Raw genomic sequence first — 15,901 nt, 5'->3', positions numbered from 1 at the left:
GCTCCGCCCCACCAGCCTGGGACCGCCTAGGACACCCGTGTGTAGGGCGAGCGGACGCCTGTGAAACGGGGCGGGGTAGACAGGAGCCCCGCCCGGGACCCTGCGAAGGGGCGGGAGCACGGGCTGGGTGGGACGGGGGAGGGACGAACGTCGGGGTTCCCTGAGTCTCTCCTCCGCGTCCTGGGGCTGTGGGGCTCAGGCGAGGCAGCGACAGGCGGACTGACAGAAGCAGGTGCCTGGAGAGGGGCGCCGGGTGAGCAGCGGGAGCAGGTGGTCGCGACCCGGCCCCGCGGGCAGGTGCCACCTGTCGCTTATTTTTTCCCTGACGCAGCAGCGGGAGTCGGATTTAGGGGAGTGGAAAGTTCAAACTGGGGCTCCGGACTCCTGAATCTGAGGGAGGAGGGGGGGCTGGGGATCTGGCCTCCTGGGTCCGAGGGAGAAGGGGGTTGGGGCCTGGACTTCCGGGTGTGAGGAAGGAGGGATGCCAGGACCAAGACAAGAGGCGTTGGGACTCGGCAGTGTGACCGACAAGCAGAAAATGTCCAGACGGGGCTGGGGACCCAGACTCCCGGGTCTGAGGGAGAAGAGGGCTGGAGTATGGCCTTTGGGGTCCAAGGGAGAGATGGCTGGTTCCCACTGGCAGGACAGAGGGCCTGATTCTTGGCCGACCCGGCTTTGAGTTCTGTCCTGAAATGCGTGGGAGGCCCCAGGGCTCCTGGTTTGGATTACAAGCCCCAGGGCAAGCTGAGGCTGTGGCTATAAATACCTCTCTGGACTCGCAAGAACTCAACGCTCTCGTCGAGGAACCTGGTGCTCTAATCCGCAGAAAATCATCATCACTAGCATTCCCAAGTCTTAACAAGTCTTAAGTGAGGCGTCGCCAATACCACAGATACCTTTATTGCTCCTCGCCCGCACATCCCAAGCCCATCTTCCCGCTGTCCCAGCCTCTACTACCCGAAAACTCAAACTCCCGGCACTCCACGCGGGGCAAGAACTACAACTCCCAGAGAGCCCTGAGCTCAGGCGGGCACCCGGGAGCAGAAGCCAGAGAATTTTCAAGGTTCGCGCGCTCGTTTGTTATTGGTCCTCAAGGAGGCGTGGCCACGGGAGGTCCGTGGCGGTGATTGGCCGGCAGTTCCTGCTGCTCAAGATCCCAGAGGAGGCGGCGGAGCCTGCGCAGTTCACGGTGCAGGGCGTCGTCCGTCACAGGACCGGTGAGGCGCAGCCGTGAGCTGCCCAAAGGCAAGATGAGGGGAGGATGGGAGGAGAAGCTTTCGAAGATGTCCCCTAGGAGACAGAGGCGACGGCGTCAAGTTCTGAAAGTGGGCGTGAGGCAGCAGTTTGGGGAGAGGCTGCGTCACGCCCGAGGGAAGGACAAACTTCAACCTGCAATTCCTGGAGCAGGACGCACTCAAACACGAGTCTTGGGAGTCCCCTAAGCATCATGGGAGTTGTAGTTCAGACAAAGAAAAGCCACCGTTGCCTGGGAAACGGGCGAGGTGGTTGCGTTCTTGGGTCTGTGAGAAAGAAGGTCTGGGAACTTAGTTTTTCGGATTCCTTAGTGGATGGGCCCGAACTCCTGGGTGAGAAGGGGAGGTTGTCGAGGGAAGAGGCTGGGGGCCTGAACCCTGGGGGGGGGGGGGGAAGGAGGAGCTAGGGCTCAAAATCCCGTATTCTGGCGGAGGAGGGAGTTGGGGTTCATCACTTATTAGATCTTGAAGGAAGAAAGGATTAAGGATCCAGAATCTTGGGTCAGAAGGAGTAAAGCGCTATGGATTCCTAGGTCCTGAGGCCAGAAAAAGGCTGAGAGCTCCACTACTTCTGTCCCCATCCTTCCTCACCTGTGTCCACAGCGTCTCGCTCTGCAGGGGGAGGGTCCCAGGCAGGTGGTGGCCCACGGCCAGGGCCCAGCTGGTAGTGGCTGAGCAGATGGTGAAGCTGAGCAGGGGTGAGTGTGGGGTGGTCAGTTCGTAGGCTGCTCCAAGAAGCCTGGTGGGAAGATGAGGGGAGAAGTTGGCGGTCATTATGGGGCAGCTGCGAAATCCTGAATGGGAGGCTCTCCATAGAGGGGACCAATGTAGTGGGTAGACCACGGTGTCTGTGCAGTGTCTTCCGTGCACTGTGAAGCCGGGCTGTCACCAAAGTGATGGTGGGAAAGGGTGTGCCCTCAGCTTAAAAAAAAAAAATGTGATTTGTGGGGCGCCTGGGTGGTTCAGTTGGTTAAGCTTCGGATTTCAACTCAGGTCATGATCTCAGGTTTGTGGATTCGAGCCCCTTGTAAGGGTTTGCACTGACAGCATGGAGCCTGCTTGGGATCCTCTCTCTCCAATCCCCACTCTCTCTCTGCCCCTCTCTGACTCTCTCAAAATAAATAAATAAATAAACATTTAGTTTATATTATTGAAGTTGGTGATGTGTGCCCAGGTATTATTCATTATCACACCACGGATATATTTTTGGATCTGAAATTTTCTTAACTGAGATGACAACCGAATCATCACCGTGGTGAAAAGCAGAGACTCTGGACCCAGACTGCCTGGGTCCAAAAATCCCCGCTTGACGACTCCTTACCTTCTGACAAGTCACTGTGCCTCAGCTCCTTCATCTGTAAATTGGGGGTGGAGGGAATAGGAACTACCTAAAAGTGCTGTTATGAGGTTTCAATATGGCAAGATCGTAAAATACTTCGAACGCTGCCGGGTGCTTAATAATCAAGTGCTCTGTAAAAGTTCGATAAATATAAACCAAAGAAATCAAGGAACTTCTCCTACTTGAATCTCAGGGTCCTCATCTGTAAAGAACTGTAATCTAGGGGCACCTGGGTGGCTCAGTTGGTTAAGTGTCCGACTTCGGCTCAGGTCACGATCTCACGGTTTGTGGGTTCGAGGCCCGCGTCGGGCTCTGTGCTGACAGCTCGGAGCCTGGAGCCTGCTTCCGATTCTGTGTCTCCCTCTCTCTCTGACCCTCCCCTGTTCATGCTGTCTCTCTCAGAAACAAATAAAACATTAAAAAAAAAAAAAAGAACTGTAACCTATTTCATGAGGCTTAGTCAGCACTCAATGAGAAGTGCTAGACAGTGTCTGGTATACAGTTTATGTTCAATGACTGTTTTAACTATCGCATTCCTTGGTCTCATCCCAGACTTTCTGACTCAGCAGAACTGGGGGAGGCGACCTTGGAAACTATTAGTCCTAAGTCCCACTGGGATTCAGGTGCACTTTGAACGCCTGTGGCTGGCTTCCGTCTAACCGCCAGTGCATCACCGCCAGTGTCTGCTTCGGGACTGGGGATAACGTGAAGGCCAAGAGGATGTCAAGGGTGAGCTGAATACAGAGGATGGATGAGAGGGGTTGGGGAGTCAGAGGTCAGGAATCAGAACTCACCTTGAGCAGGGAGGTGCGGGGTACACAGAGCAGGTTCACAGCTATGGAGAGTTTCCGGAAGAATTCAGTGGCAATGTCGCCCAGCCCGGCCCCCTGCAGCCAGTCTAAGACAAGGTCCAAGTTGGTTCGGATTTGGACAGCTCGCGACCACTGATAGAAAGGCCGGCCTTGACCTGTGGGGAAGGTTATGGAGGGGAATGGGTGTGTGGACGCTGCCCTCCCGCCTCCCGGACCCTTGTGATTTTGCAGCTTGGGATCTAGAGCTTGCTCTCTAAAGATGAGGCGTGCTTCTGTGGTATGTCTGAACCGACCTGGGTCCCCATGGTTCCCGTCCCTTCCTCCCTGCCCCTTCCCCGGTCTGACCCGCACCTCGTTCCATCAGTGAGTTGAGGAGGGACGCATTGGAGAAGAAGAACAAGTAACCGAAAGTCTGAGACACAAGGTCCGGGTGCAGCTCGCACTGGCTGGTCAGTTCCAGCGCCGCCTGGAACACGCCCAGGGTGGGTCTCAACCCCGGAGGCATGGCCCCCAGCTCTGCGCCGGGCCCGGGAAGCTCTGCCCCGGCTGTAAAAGGGTTACTATCCAGGAGAGCAGGCAGCGTTGAATACAGAGTCTAAGAAGATACAGAGAGGGAAACAAGTGATTGGACTCCAACTCCCTGGAAGCTTCAGGGTGGTAGAACTTCTGGGCATTGCAGCCCATTCTGCCTCCAACACCTAAAGGCTTCTGTGAGCAGATTCCCTACCCCCCACTGTCCATGTGAGTCTCTAGCAGTTTCAAGCCTTAAGAAAACTTCTAGGAGTTACTTGGATATGTTAAGATCACCTCTGGTGCCTTATAGGACTTGCATTTCTTTCTTTTTTAAATTTTATTTTTATTTTTATTTATTTATTTATTTCTGAGAGAGAGAGAGAGAGAGAGAGGCAGCATGAGCAGGGGAGGGTCAGAGAGAGGGAGACACAGAATCTGAAGCAGGCTCCAGGCTCTGAGTTAGCTGTCAGCACAGAGCCCGACACGGGGCTCGAACCCACAAACTGTGGGATCATGACCTGAGCCGAAGTCGGACCCTTAACCGACTGAGCCACCCAGGCGCCCCATTTTTTAAACATTTATAAATGTTTATTTTTTTGAGAGAGAGAGAGAGAGAGACAGAGCTCAGGTCGGGGAACGGCAGAGAGAGAGAGGAAGGCACTGGATCTGAAATAGGCCCCAGATTCTGAGCTGTCAGCACAGAGCTTGACACGGGCCTCGAACTCACAAACCATGAGATCATGATCTGAGCTGAAGTCGGACGCTTAACTGACTGAGCCACCCAGGTGCCCAGGATTTGTATTTCTCAACACAGACAGCTCACAGAGGACTAAGGATACTGAACAAAGAGGCCCCCTTCAGTCAAAGAATTATTTATCCAGAATTCCCAAAGGAAGGAAAAAGAATAGAGAGTCAGGAAGTGGGAGCAAGGTGGCAGTGAGCCAGTGGAAAGTGAGATCGGGCCAAGGACAGGAAATGAGGTCAGAGCCAAAGAAGAAATAAAGCCACACTTGGCAGGAATGTACAGGAAGTGAAGCCTTGGAGGAAAGGGCTTCACAAATCAAGGCTGCTTAAAGAATGTAAAGACTATCTGTCCCAAAAGATCCCCTCTCCTTTTACAGATAGAGACCCAGCCCGATAGTCAGCCTGAAACCCTGAGAATTCCAAGAAGCAATATTAAGGTCAAGGGTGGTTGGGGGACTGGGGGAGAAAGTGGGTCCTACAAGATTAGCACTCCAGGGAGAAGATCTGTGGCTCGGAAAAAAGGAGTGAATTCAGAGCTATAGGAAATGAAGTCACCAAACAGGAAGTGAAGCTTGATTAAAGAGGACCTTTAGTTTAAATGACAGTGCCTGGCACTATTTGATATCTATCTATCTATCTATCTATCTATCTATCATCTATCTATCTATCTATCTATCTATCTATCTATCTATCTATCTATCTATCATCTCTATCATCTATCTATTTTACCAGTAACTGAAGAGTGGACTTAGAAAACAGGAGTTTGAGGGGTGCCTGGGTGGCTCAGTCAGTTGAGCATCCAACTTTGGCTCAGGTCATGCTATCACGGTTCATGAGTTCAAGCCCCGTGTCTGGCTCTTTGCTGTCAGCTCAGAGCCTGGAGCGTGTTTCAGATTCTGTGTGTGTCTGTCTCTCTCTCTGACCATCCCCCACTGGTGCTCTGTCTCTCTCTCTCTCTCAAAAATTAAAACACTTAAAAAAAGAAAAAGAGAACAGGAGTTTGAGAAAGTGACAAGGGTGATATGACCAGGTGGTAAAGTTCACTTGTCAAGAGGGGCTAGTTGCAGACAGGAAGAGAAGTCAGAAAGGCAGGAAGTGATGGTGACTCCAACAGGAAGTGGTATCAGAACAGCAAAGCGCTGGGGTGAATGGGACGTGATTTCAGTGAAGTTGAAATCTTACAAGGCCAGCTAGGAAGTAATGTCAGAGCAACACGATGTAATGTCAAACAGGAAGGAGGGGCAAGACCAACCTTGGTGAGGTAGTAGACAGACTGCTGGAAGGTACACATGATGACCTCATCGAGGAGGGCCATGGCCTCATCACATAATTCCAAGTCATTGCAGAGCTGTGGGTCTGAGGACAAACCTGGGGGTGAGAGAGAGAACCAGAGGCTGACAGGCAGGAGCCCAAGTCCCCAAATAGAGGGAATGACAGGGAGCCCGGACAGGCCTGAGCTTGGGTCAGAGCTCACCCTCCTGGTCAGCTTCCTTCTCCATTTCCAGCACCTTCTCCTGCACAAAACTCAGCAGCTCCGTGGTGTTGGCCATCCACAGCATGAGTGGCCGCAGCTCTACGGACACGGCCTCGGGAGTCAAGGGCACCTCGGGGACTCCCTCAGGGTGGCTGGAGAAGGAGAAAAGGGCCCATGATCTTTGCGCAACCCCCACCACAGTGTCCAAACCCCAAGATCTGGATCTAGTAGAGGACCGAGGCCAATCCCCATTTCACAGCTGGAAAAGTTGAGTGTCAAGGAAGGGCAGAAACCTGCACTAAGACATGAATGCAGTGAATGCAGGATGGCCCGAAGAGCCCCACTCCCACGTCCCTCTAGATCCTTCTTCCCAGAATTTCTCTTACTTCTCTGGCTGACGGTCTCCAATTTCCTTGATCTTTTCCTGTAGAACAGTAAGATCAGAATCAAGGCGAGCGGGATTGAGGGAGAGAAGCTTATGAGCTAATACCCTGGTATTTCTCTAAGCACTTTTTTTGACACGGACTCTCCTCACTCAAATGGGCCCTAACCCTCAGGTTTCAGAATAATTTCACTTCTCTGTACTTTTTTTTTTTAATGTTTATTTCTTTTTGAGAGAGAGACAGAGTGTGAGCAGGGGAAGAGCAGAGAGAGAGAGAGAGAGACAGAATCCGAAGCAGGATCCAGGCTCCCAGCTGTCACCTCAGAGCCAGATGCAGCGATGGAACTCACTAAGTGTGAGATCATGACCTGAGCCGAAGTTGGATGCTCCTCTGACTGAGCCACCCAGGCACCCCTCACCTCTCTGAACCTTTTAAAACACAAAGCCCTAGGGGCACCTGGGTGGTTCAGTCAGTTGAGGATCAGACTTCAGCTCAGGTCATGATCTCACAGTTCCTAAGTTCCAGACCCACATCTGGCTCTGCACTGATAGTGCAAAGCCTGCTTGGGATTCTCCTTCTCTCTCCATTTCTGCATGCATGTGTGCGCTCTCTCTCTCTCAAAATAAATAAAATAAACTTACAAAAAAATAAAATACAAAGCCCTAAAATTACAAGTGGCCTATATCCCTCAGGTCTGCTTCTGTTCAAATAGAAGTTTTTTCTTACCCCCAAGACACTTCTTTAACCTTCCCTCTAATAAGCTCTAGCTCAACTGGATGGAGACTTTAACCCCAAAACATCCAGAAATCTGGATGATTTGGAGCACCTGGGTGGCTCAGTCGTTTAAGCATCTGCAACTGGACTTCAGCTCAGGACGTGATCTCATGGTTTATGAGTTCGAGGCCCGTGTCAAGCTCTGTGCTGACAGCTCAGAGCCTGGAGCCTGTTTCAGATTCTGTGTCTCCCTCTCGGTCTCTCTGCCCCTCCCCCACTCATGTTCTGTCTCTTTTTTTTATCTTAATTATTTTTAATGTTTTTATTTATTTCTAGGAGAGAGAGAGAGACAGCATGAGCAGGGGAGGGTCAGAGAGAGGGTGTAACAGACAAACAGGCTCCAGGCTCTGAGCTGGCAGTCATCACAGAGCCCGACGCGGGACTCGAACCCACCAACCGCGAGATCATGACCTAAGTGAAAGTCGGACGCTTAACCGACTAAGCCACCCAGGCGCCCCTCGTGTTCTGTCTCTTGAGCAAAAATGAATAAACATTAAAAAAAATTTTTTTTTAAGGAAATCTGGATGATTTCTCGCTGGCACTTCCATCAGTAGGTCCAATGGATTTGCTCTCCCTCACCTCCAAGAATGGCCTTGCCCACAACTGTTCAAAGCTTCAGGCCCAATGGGCTGCCCTCCCCACCTCCCACAATGGTCTCCCCTGCCCTCTCACCCAATGCGCTCTCTTTCCCTGGCCCCCAGGATGGTTTCCCCCATTATCCCAGGGCCGCAAAGGCGGTTCTTCACCGCCTTCTCTTCCAGCACCGCGGATGGACACTCCCAGCACCCCGTGAGATCCCTGACTGGATAGCCCAGACAGCTCCTGAAGCAACCTGGAAGAGGTAGCTTCATCCTTCCCGACTGCGAAATGGGTGGAAGGTGAAGAGAGACTGGGGAAAGCATCTGGGGAGCAGGTGGGGTTGGACGGAGGTTGGAGGCACTCACCCAGACAGCCTCCTTGATGAGCCGGGCCAGGCGGCCCAGCAGGCGCGGCAAGTGGCCCAGCTCCAGCTCCCGGGAGGAATGCTGCACGCACAGGGCTAGCAGCGTGGCCGGCCCGAGCGGAGGCAGGTCCCCGGCGCCAGCAGCTGCTGCGCGCACGATCTCACCCAGCAGCGCCTCTTCCTCGCGGGGCCGGAAGCGCAGCACTGGCTCGCGGCCATCCAGGTAGGCCGCCAGCGCCTCGCCGCGCTCCTGCAGGCCGCGGCCGCACAGGCGGCAGGAGAAGGCCCAGCCGGGGCCCGGCGGCGTGGCCCCAGGACGGGTGGGCAGCCACGGCGGCCGCACTGGCCCCGAGCCCCCAGCGCGGGGGTCCTTGTACATGAAGAGGAAGTGCTCCCCCAGCCCCAGCAGGTCGCCAGGGTGGAGCTCGGCCTCGCGCAGCAGGAGGCACCCATTGTGCGTGACCGGGGCACCCCGGGCTGGGCGCACCATGGCCGGCGGCTCAGGGCCGGCTCGCACGGTACAGTGCCGTGGCAGAATGTCGGGGGCGTTGAGAAAGGTGTCCACGTACGGGGCCGGGGACCCACCACGGGCCGAGGAGTTCCCACCCCGACCAAAGACGTGCTGCTCTCGCGTCATCACATACACCACGAAGTCCTGCAGGGAAGGTGAAGATTCAATAGGTACACAGCTCCATGAGGAATGGATGCTTTCAAAGTCATTGCCACAATGGACTCTCCCATCGATCACCTCGCTTAGAATGGATGCTTCCAAGGAGATCTCCTGGGACCCCAAAGGACTCACCAATTACCTTTCCTAAGCATGAGCGGACTCTTCAAAGGCACTTCCTGTGATGGACTGGCCCCTCACGCCTATCTGGAAGACTGGCTACCTCTGAGGAAACCCCTTTCTTGACATGGGTTCTATAATTTCCCTCCCTGAAATTATTGATGCTTTCCGGGAGACATTTCTCCAGGAGACGCCACCGTCTTCTCATCTTCTCTGGGTGGATCCTGTCAAGGAAATCGCTTCCCACAATGCTCTCTGCCACAACATAGAGCCCAAAGAATGGGTGCTTCCAAGAACACCACACCCCCATTACTATAATGGACGGTCCCATTAACTTTGCCCTCAAAGAATGGAACTTTCCAAGGAAATCTTTCTCCTAGGAACCCTCCCATTTCCCTACCCCTGGCCCCATTTGCCAGTCCTGCTACCGCCGTAATGGGGACTTCCAAAGACATTTCCCCTTCCAATAATAGCTTCTCTGAATGTTTCCTAAACAAAGGATGGATATCTTTAAGGAGATTCCCCCTTTGAACAAAGGTTTCTTCCATTATCTTCACCCCATGAGTATACACTCTCCAGGGAGACCTCCTTTCTACAAGGACCCTTATTTCCCCCACCCCATGCTGAACTCACTTCCAAGGAGAAATAACACTACCATGGACTCACCTACTACCCTCACTCCCATGATAGAGGATTCCAAAGATAATGTCCTTTCCATCAATGGATGCTTTCAGTATTCTTATCCCAACAAAGAACATCTCCATGGAGATTTCCATGTAGTGGCTCTGCTAGTAACCCCATCTTATTAATAGATATTTTCAAGGAGACCCTCTTCTTCTAATGGAGTGTCCCATTTCATCCACCAAATGATGAGGTGCCTTCCAGAAAACCCCTTCCTAAATGACTCTCCCATCTCCATCTTATAAAGGGGGGTCAGCTCAGTCTGACCCCCTTCCTAAAATAGACTCTCTGTTCTCTATTCACATTGGGAGAAGAGTCATCCTGACATTCATAAATCCTACACTGAATTCATGCATTACTTTTACCCCATGGATGGACATTTCCAAAGAGACCCCTTCTTACAATGGATTGGTTTATCTGCCTCTAGAAAATGGACCTCTCCAGTATGACCACCTTGCGAAGGTAAAATCTCCTGCTTTCCATCCCTGTTTGAAGCAATGGAATGGTCCAAAATACATGAACCCCTTTTCTAAAATTGCTTAACCCAAGAAAGGATGCTTCCGCAGTGCCTACAATGAACTCTTGGGTTATAGCCACTCATGAATAGATGAGTGAAAATAAATTCCTCCCTAAGAGATTCCCTTCTTACTCCTGTTCCCAAGGAAGGAATACTTCCAATGAAGCCTCTTTCTTAGAAAGGACTTTCTCATGAACCTCACTCAAAAGAATGGATGCTTCCAGTGTTCCCTCTTTTTCCAAAACAGACTTTCCTATACCCCCAGAAGAGATCCTTCCCAAAATAGATCCTCCTAAATGGGCTGCAGACCCCTCGAGGAAGGAACTTGCCCCAGAAAGGAGGAACGGATTCTTCCACACAAGCCCTTCTCTGAATAGTCTTAATCTCTCACTCATACACACACACAGGTCACCTGACCCAACTGGATCACACTCTCTGACAGCAAAAATGGGAGTATTCGCTGAGCTCCACTACCTTCTAGAGTGAGCTTTCCCATTGATTCCCAGCAGTACCTGTTGAACTTGACTGTGCCACTGACTGTTACTCAAAGTTGGGCAACACCATAAATATGGCTCTCCCAATCATCACACACACACACACACACACACGAGCACATGAGTATTTCCAAGAATACATTACATTTCTATTAACGAAATAATTTCCTGCTAATCCATTAATCATTTTCTACCATCTGCTACTCCTTTCCCCCTCTCTTCTGCCTATCACTCAAGCAAGTTCTCTTGTCACCCAGATGTATCAAACAGAAGCATCAGTACCACCTATGCCCATTAACAAGAGTCAAATCGTTCCAGTGCAAACCATCACCTTCAAGAAGGTTAGTCTACTGCTTCCAAGAAAATATACGCTTACCCAGAACAAGATCCCATTCATCCATCAGATTATCTTCCTCCCAAACAAGATAGACACTTCAATTACTCCTCATCACGAAACAGATACTTACAAGAAGATCGCTTTTCTACAATAGGCTCTCACGTTTGTCTTGACAAAGACAGTGCTTTCCCCCAACATTGCATGAAATGAACCATTCCCCACTTGTTCTTCCAGCAAAACCTTTTTCAGCCATCGACCTCCACCACTGCCACCTCTTCCCCTCATCCCCCATCTCCCGCAATGACCTCTCCTACCCTGGAACCTTGCTGGGAACACACCTTCCCGCAAACCCGAGACTACCGCGACCCAGGGAATTCTGCGAGTCGCAATTTTGTTGCTCTGCCAAGGAAAGGTGGAGAATTGATCTCTCCGGGTGGGAGGGGCTGCCTTACCTGAGAATCCTGGTATCCCTGGAGTAGCAGGAAGTAGGGACGGTTGCTGGGGGCCTGAATGAGGCACTGGGTCAACTGATCGAAGTCGCCAGGGTCTGCAGGTCCGATTTGGGCGTCGGCTGCCCCTGGGGCCATGCTAAGTGCCTGCTGCCTGCGTTCCTGCTGCCGCCGCCGTCGACCCTGCAGGCTGAGCTCCGACACGCTGCGCCGCAGGGACAGGTTTTCCGAGCGCTCTTTGCCCCCGGACCCAGCGGGGGCCCCTGACCCGGACCCCGGGCCAGGACTGGCCAGAGCCGCCCCTCCGGACGCCGCCCGGGAGCGGTTCTTCTGTGGTCGCCACGAGGGGGCACCCGTGCCTACGGAGAGACCAAGAGGAATGAACCAGAGACTCCAAAGAGACAGAGACAGGCTAGAAGCGCTGAAGATTATAAAGGGACAAAGAACTGACGACGGAGTGGCGAAGCTGCTACCCCCATTTAGTTTTTGGTACATGCTGTCCCCTGTACCTGGAACGCACTTCCCGCCTGGCTCCTGCCCACCTCGCAGTTTTCAGCTCAGAAATTCCTTCTTTTAACTAGCTTTTGGGGGGCGCCTACTATGTGCTGGGCACTGTCCTAGGCACTAGGAACTTGGCAGTGAACCAAGAAGACCCTGTGCTCATGGAAACAGAAATCACTTCTGGAGCACCCTTCCCTGACCTTCCAGGTCGCAGCAGAGACGGGCACAACTGGACATTCTGGGCTTCGTCTGCACCCAACGCAGTCCTGGCTCGTGGTGGGTGATTAGTGGAAATGAGACCAAGGAATGAACTAGTGATTTGTGCCTCCCTGGGCTGTGAAATCTAGGAGGGGGGGGAATCTCCTCTGTCTTGTGGTCACTGTATTCCCCCAGGGGCCTAAATAAAGTGTGGCCCATAGTAGGCGCTCAACGAATGCTTTTTTTGAGGGGGGAGGGCAGAAGAGACAGTGATGCTTGGAATCGCCATTCTTTATTAGGCAACTACTATGTCCCAAGCCCTGGGTTAAAACCCTTTTATACATTATTTGATTTCATCTTCACCTACAGTTTTGCAGAGCTGAACCCACAACAGAACAGATCGGAATCTAAGCCAGAGTTCAAAGCCCAGGAGGTTGAGTGCTACACCACTCTATCTCCCAAAGGGAGACTCAGCAACAGAAAAGCGTTAGAAGGCTCTGTGAGCAGCCCCTTAGAGCCAGGCTCCATCCCTGCCCGGTCCTGCCTGGTCCTGCTCTGCACTTATTATTTCACTCGTGGGAAGGCTTCCTGTTCCAGGTCCCTCCTTCTCAAAGGCCAGGCCCACCTACTCACTGGCTGGTGTTACCTCTTCATTTCCCACTCACACTCACAGTCTCCCACTCACACTCAGCAGCCAGCCTAGACTAGGGCCACCTGCTCCAAGGTCCGCTGTTCCAAAGCTTCTGCTTTTTTTTTTTTTTAATTTTTTTTTTAATGTTTTATTTATCTCTAGGAGAGAGAGAGAGACAGCGTGAGCAGGGGAGGGTCAGAGAGAGAGGGAGTCACAGACTCTGCAGTCAAATGCTCTACCACTGAGCTATACCCCCTGGAGAGTCAGAGTCTGAAACAGGCTCCAGGCTCTGAGCTGGCAGTCAGCACAGAGCCCGACGCGGGGCTCGAACCCACGAACCCCGAGATCATGACCCGAGCGAAAGTCGGACGCTTAACCAACTACGCCACCCGGGCGCCCCTCAAAGCTTCTGCTTTTTTTTGGGGGGGGGGAGGTCACGGGGCTCGAACTCAGGAACCGTGGGATCATGACCCGATCGAAAGTCGCAGGCTTAACGACTGAGCCACTCAGGCGATCGTAAAGCTTCGTTCATTTTAGGCCCCAATCGAGCAGGCCATTTCTTCACTCTCCAGGCTCCTCCCCCATATAGGCTTAATCTACATCGGCCCTGCCTCTCACGAACCCCTTCAATCTATTGCTCTGAGGGGCGTCCTGCCACGTGGACGACCACCGCCACGCAACACCCCTGGCTCCGAGTTACCGCTCATCAGCAGGCCCCACCCCAGCATCACAAGCCCCGCCCATCGACCCTGGAAGTAACTCTGGTCCTGCCCCAGCCCCGCCCCCGACTTGACCCGGCCCTTTAGGCTCCTCCCATTCCCTCCCCTTTATCCCGAGCCCCCCCCCCCGCCCAGCCTACTCCCTGGAATCCCCAGCCCCACAGATCCTGGCGCACCCAGCCCCGCTCCCAAGCCCGGCCGGTCCCGCCCCCAGGCCAGGCCCCGCCCCATCCCCACAGGCCCCGCCCCGGGAGCCCCGCCCGCAGGCTCACCGTCGCCGTCCGCGGCCCCGAAGGCCTCCTGCTCCAGGCGGCGCGCCTCCTCGCGGCCGCGCAGCTCGAAACGCCGCGCCCAGCCGGGCCGCGCTCGCCACAGCTCCTGCACCAGCAGCGGCCGCTCCGAGTCGCCCAGCACGCGCAGGTGCTCCGCGCGCCACTCGCAGCTGCCCACGCCGCCCGCCGCGGGCCGGCCCAGCGCGTCGCACAGCGCGAAGGCGTCCACGCAGCTGCTCTCGCCGGGGCCGCCGCCGGGGCTCCCCGCCAGCCCGTAGCGCTCCAGCGCCTCGGCCACCAGCTCGCGTGCCGTGGAGCGCGCAGTGGCGAGCACGCTCTTGTAGTTGGCGCCCGACGCCAGCCCGGCGCCAAAGATCTTGAGGACCCCCGGGGGGGCCGTGGCGCGGGCGGCCAGCGGGGGCTCCGGGGCCACGCCCGCCGCCAGCTCAGGCAGCTTCTTCTCGCTGGCCCAGCGCTGAGCGCCCCCCGGAGTCCCGGCGCCTCCCGCGCCGCCGGACCCCGTGGTCCCGGTCCCCGAGCCCCGAAAGAGTTGGGAGATGCGCTTGGCGCGGCTCCCCGAGGCTCCCCCGGCCGCCTTGACCGCGCCCACTCGCCGCAGCTCCACGTGCGGCGGCGGCGGCGGCAGCGGCTCGCTGCTGCGGCTCCCCGTGTCCGAAGACGACGACCTGGGAACCCGCCGGGGAGCGGCGAGGCGGGAAAGAGGCCGAGAAAGACAGGCCAACATGGAGGCAGATGGAAGAAAACGAAGGAAGGGGGTGGGCAGAGACCCAGACGGAGGGATCGGAGACCCAGGGAGGAAGGGATGGGCAGAGAGACCCAGAGAGTGACAGAGACCCATTGAGAGGGGACAGAGATCCAGAGAGAAAGAGCAATGGAAATCCAGGGAAAGAGAGGGACAGAGACACAGATAAAGAGGGAGACAGAGACCCACAGAAGGGCGAGAGGTGCGAGTGTACAGATACGGAGTTGGGCAGAGGCCAGAGTCAGAGAGAGACACACAGAGAGAGAAATTAATAAAGGCGAGGAGCACAGAAGGAAATTGCAAGAGGTAAGCAGGGAGGGGAGGAAGGAAGGTGAATCAAACCCTCGCCCCTCTATCCCCATCGCGGTGTCGGTGGCACCAGGGCCCATCACCAGCCCCACTCTTCCCCCACCGGACTCCGAGAACTTTGTGGCCCACTGTCTGTCTCCTCCAGCCGGCCACGTCTCCTGCCTATTCTGGACAGGACCTGGAGTCAACCCTTGGAGCCCCTGGCATTACGCAGTGCAGGGACTGGGTAAGAAACGGGGGCAGTTGGGAGGTAGTTGGAGCAGGGACAGGAGTCTGGAGGAGGTGGGCACTCACTTAACAGAGGCCGCGCTGGGCCAGCGCCGTCCCAGCTTGGCCAGCTGCTTCCTGGGAGAATTGATCCACAAGCCCACGGGGAGATGGAGCTTCCCAAAGCGGGGGCTTCCGCCCTCCTTCCGTTCACCAGATAGCATGGCCCTAAGGAAGGATGGGTAAGACCCCAACTCCTGAGGCCCTGAGTAGTGGGGTTGGGGTGGGAGGGGTTGGGGAACAGACGCCCTAGTCTGGGAGGAAGAGAAGGGTGGGAGCCTAGCTCCTGGGAGCTGGGACGGGAGATGGCGGGGGACTGGCCACTGGGTCTGCGGGAGGAGGGACTCCTGGGTCCCCGGTTCTTACCGTGCTTCAGCTCCCAAAGGCACCCCGGGGCCCTGGCTCCGTTGGCCCTGGTTGCTTCCTGACCCCGCTGTTCCTGTTCAGGCTTGCCTCTGCCCCAGCTCCCAGCACTGGGTGGGGGACAGGAAAAGACGAGAGGAAACCCGGCAGGAAGAGCTGGGAGGGGGCGTCCTGTGAGGGGACCCGGCCTAGGGGAGGAGATCTGGGTAGGGCTGGCCCTTCCCCAGTCCTTGATTCGGGAATTACATCTCAGCTAGTTGCGCACTGCCTTGACACAGGGCACGGCGTCCCAGTCTCTCCTAGGACGCGAGAGCAGCCCCAGAGTCGCCTCCGGAGAAACCCAAAGGGAGGACCAGACTGGAGGAAATGAGTCCGATA

The 15,901-nt window shown here is 54.9% G+C and overlaps 1 protein-coding gene across 2 annotated transcripts; it reads right to left on the bottom strand.

Annotated features, from left to right (window-relative positions):
* Positions 1-728: 728 nt before the first annotated feature.
* On the bottom strand, positions 729-15,887 carry RASIP1 (Ras interacting protein 1). 2 transcript variants are annotated; one of them, XM_039247597.1, is made up of 12 exons: positions 15,527-15,887; positions 15,188-15,328; positions 13,822-14,507; positions 11,504-11,859; positions 8,237-8,890; positions 6,522-6,559; positions 6,136-6,287; positions 5,914-6,029; positions 3,756-3,999; positions 3,387-3,559; positions 1,845-1,992; positions 729-1,290 (listed from the first exon to the last, which is right to left on the bottom strand). In XM_039247597.1, exons 2-12 carry the CDS (start codon positions 15,322-15,324, stop codon positions 1,091-1,093), a joined length of 2,904 nt encoding a protein of 967 aa, XP_039103528.1. In that variant the 5' UTR covers positions 15,325-15,328; positions 15,527-15,887; the 3' UTR covers positions 729-1,090. The 2 variants fall into 2 exon arrangements, with proteins under 2 accessions (XP_039103528.1, XP_039103537.1); XM_039247606.1 differs by having other exon boundaries at positions 730-1,290; positions 5,914-6,017.
* Between the last annotated feature and the right edge of the window lie 14 nt (positions 15,888-15,901).

Source organism: Hyaena hyaena, unplaced genomic scaffold (assembly GCF_003009895.1).
Source record: "Hyaena hyaena isolate Hyena2069 unplaced genomic scaffold, ASM300989v1 scaffold_9, whole genome shotgun sequence".
Lineage (NCBI taxonomy): Eukaryota > Metazoa > Chordata > Mammalia > Carnivora > Hyaenidae > Hyaena > Hyaena hyaena.
The sequence above is the reverse complement of the archived record's forward strand: the minus strand, read 5'-3'. Positions and strand labels throughout refer to the sequence as shown.

Coding starts and splice junctions, on each gene's coding strand:
- RASIP1 (XM_039247597.1), bottom strand. CDS start 15,324: ATGCTATCTGGTGAACGGAAGGAGGGCGGAAGCCCCCGCTTTGGGAAG. Junction 6,560..8,236: donor TCATCAAGGAGGCTGTCTGG/GTGAGTGCCTCC, acceptor ACTGTTCTACAG/GAAAAGATCAAGGAAATTGG. Junction 1,291..1,844: donor GCGAGACGCTGTGGACACAG/GTGAGGAAGGAT, acceptor TCTGTCTCCTAG/GGGACATCTTCGAAAGCTTC.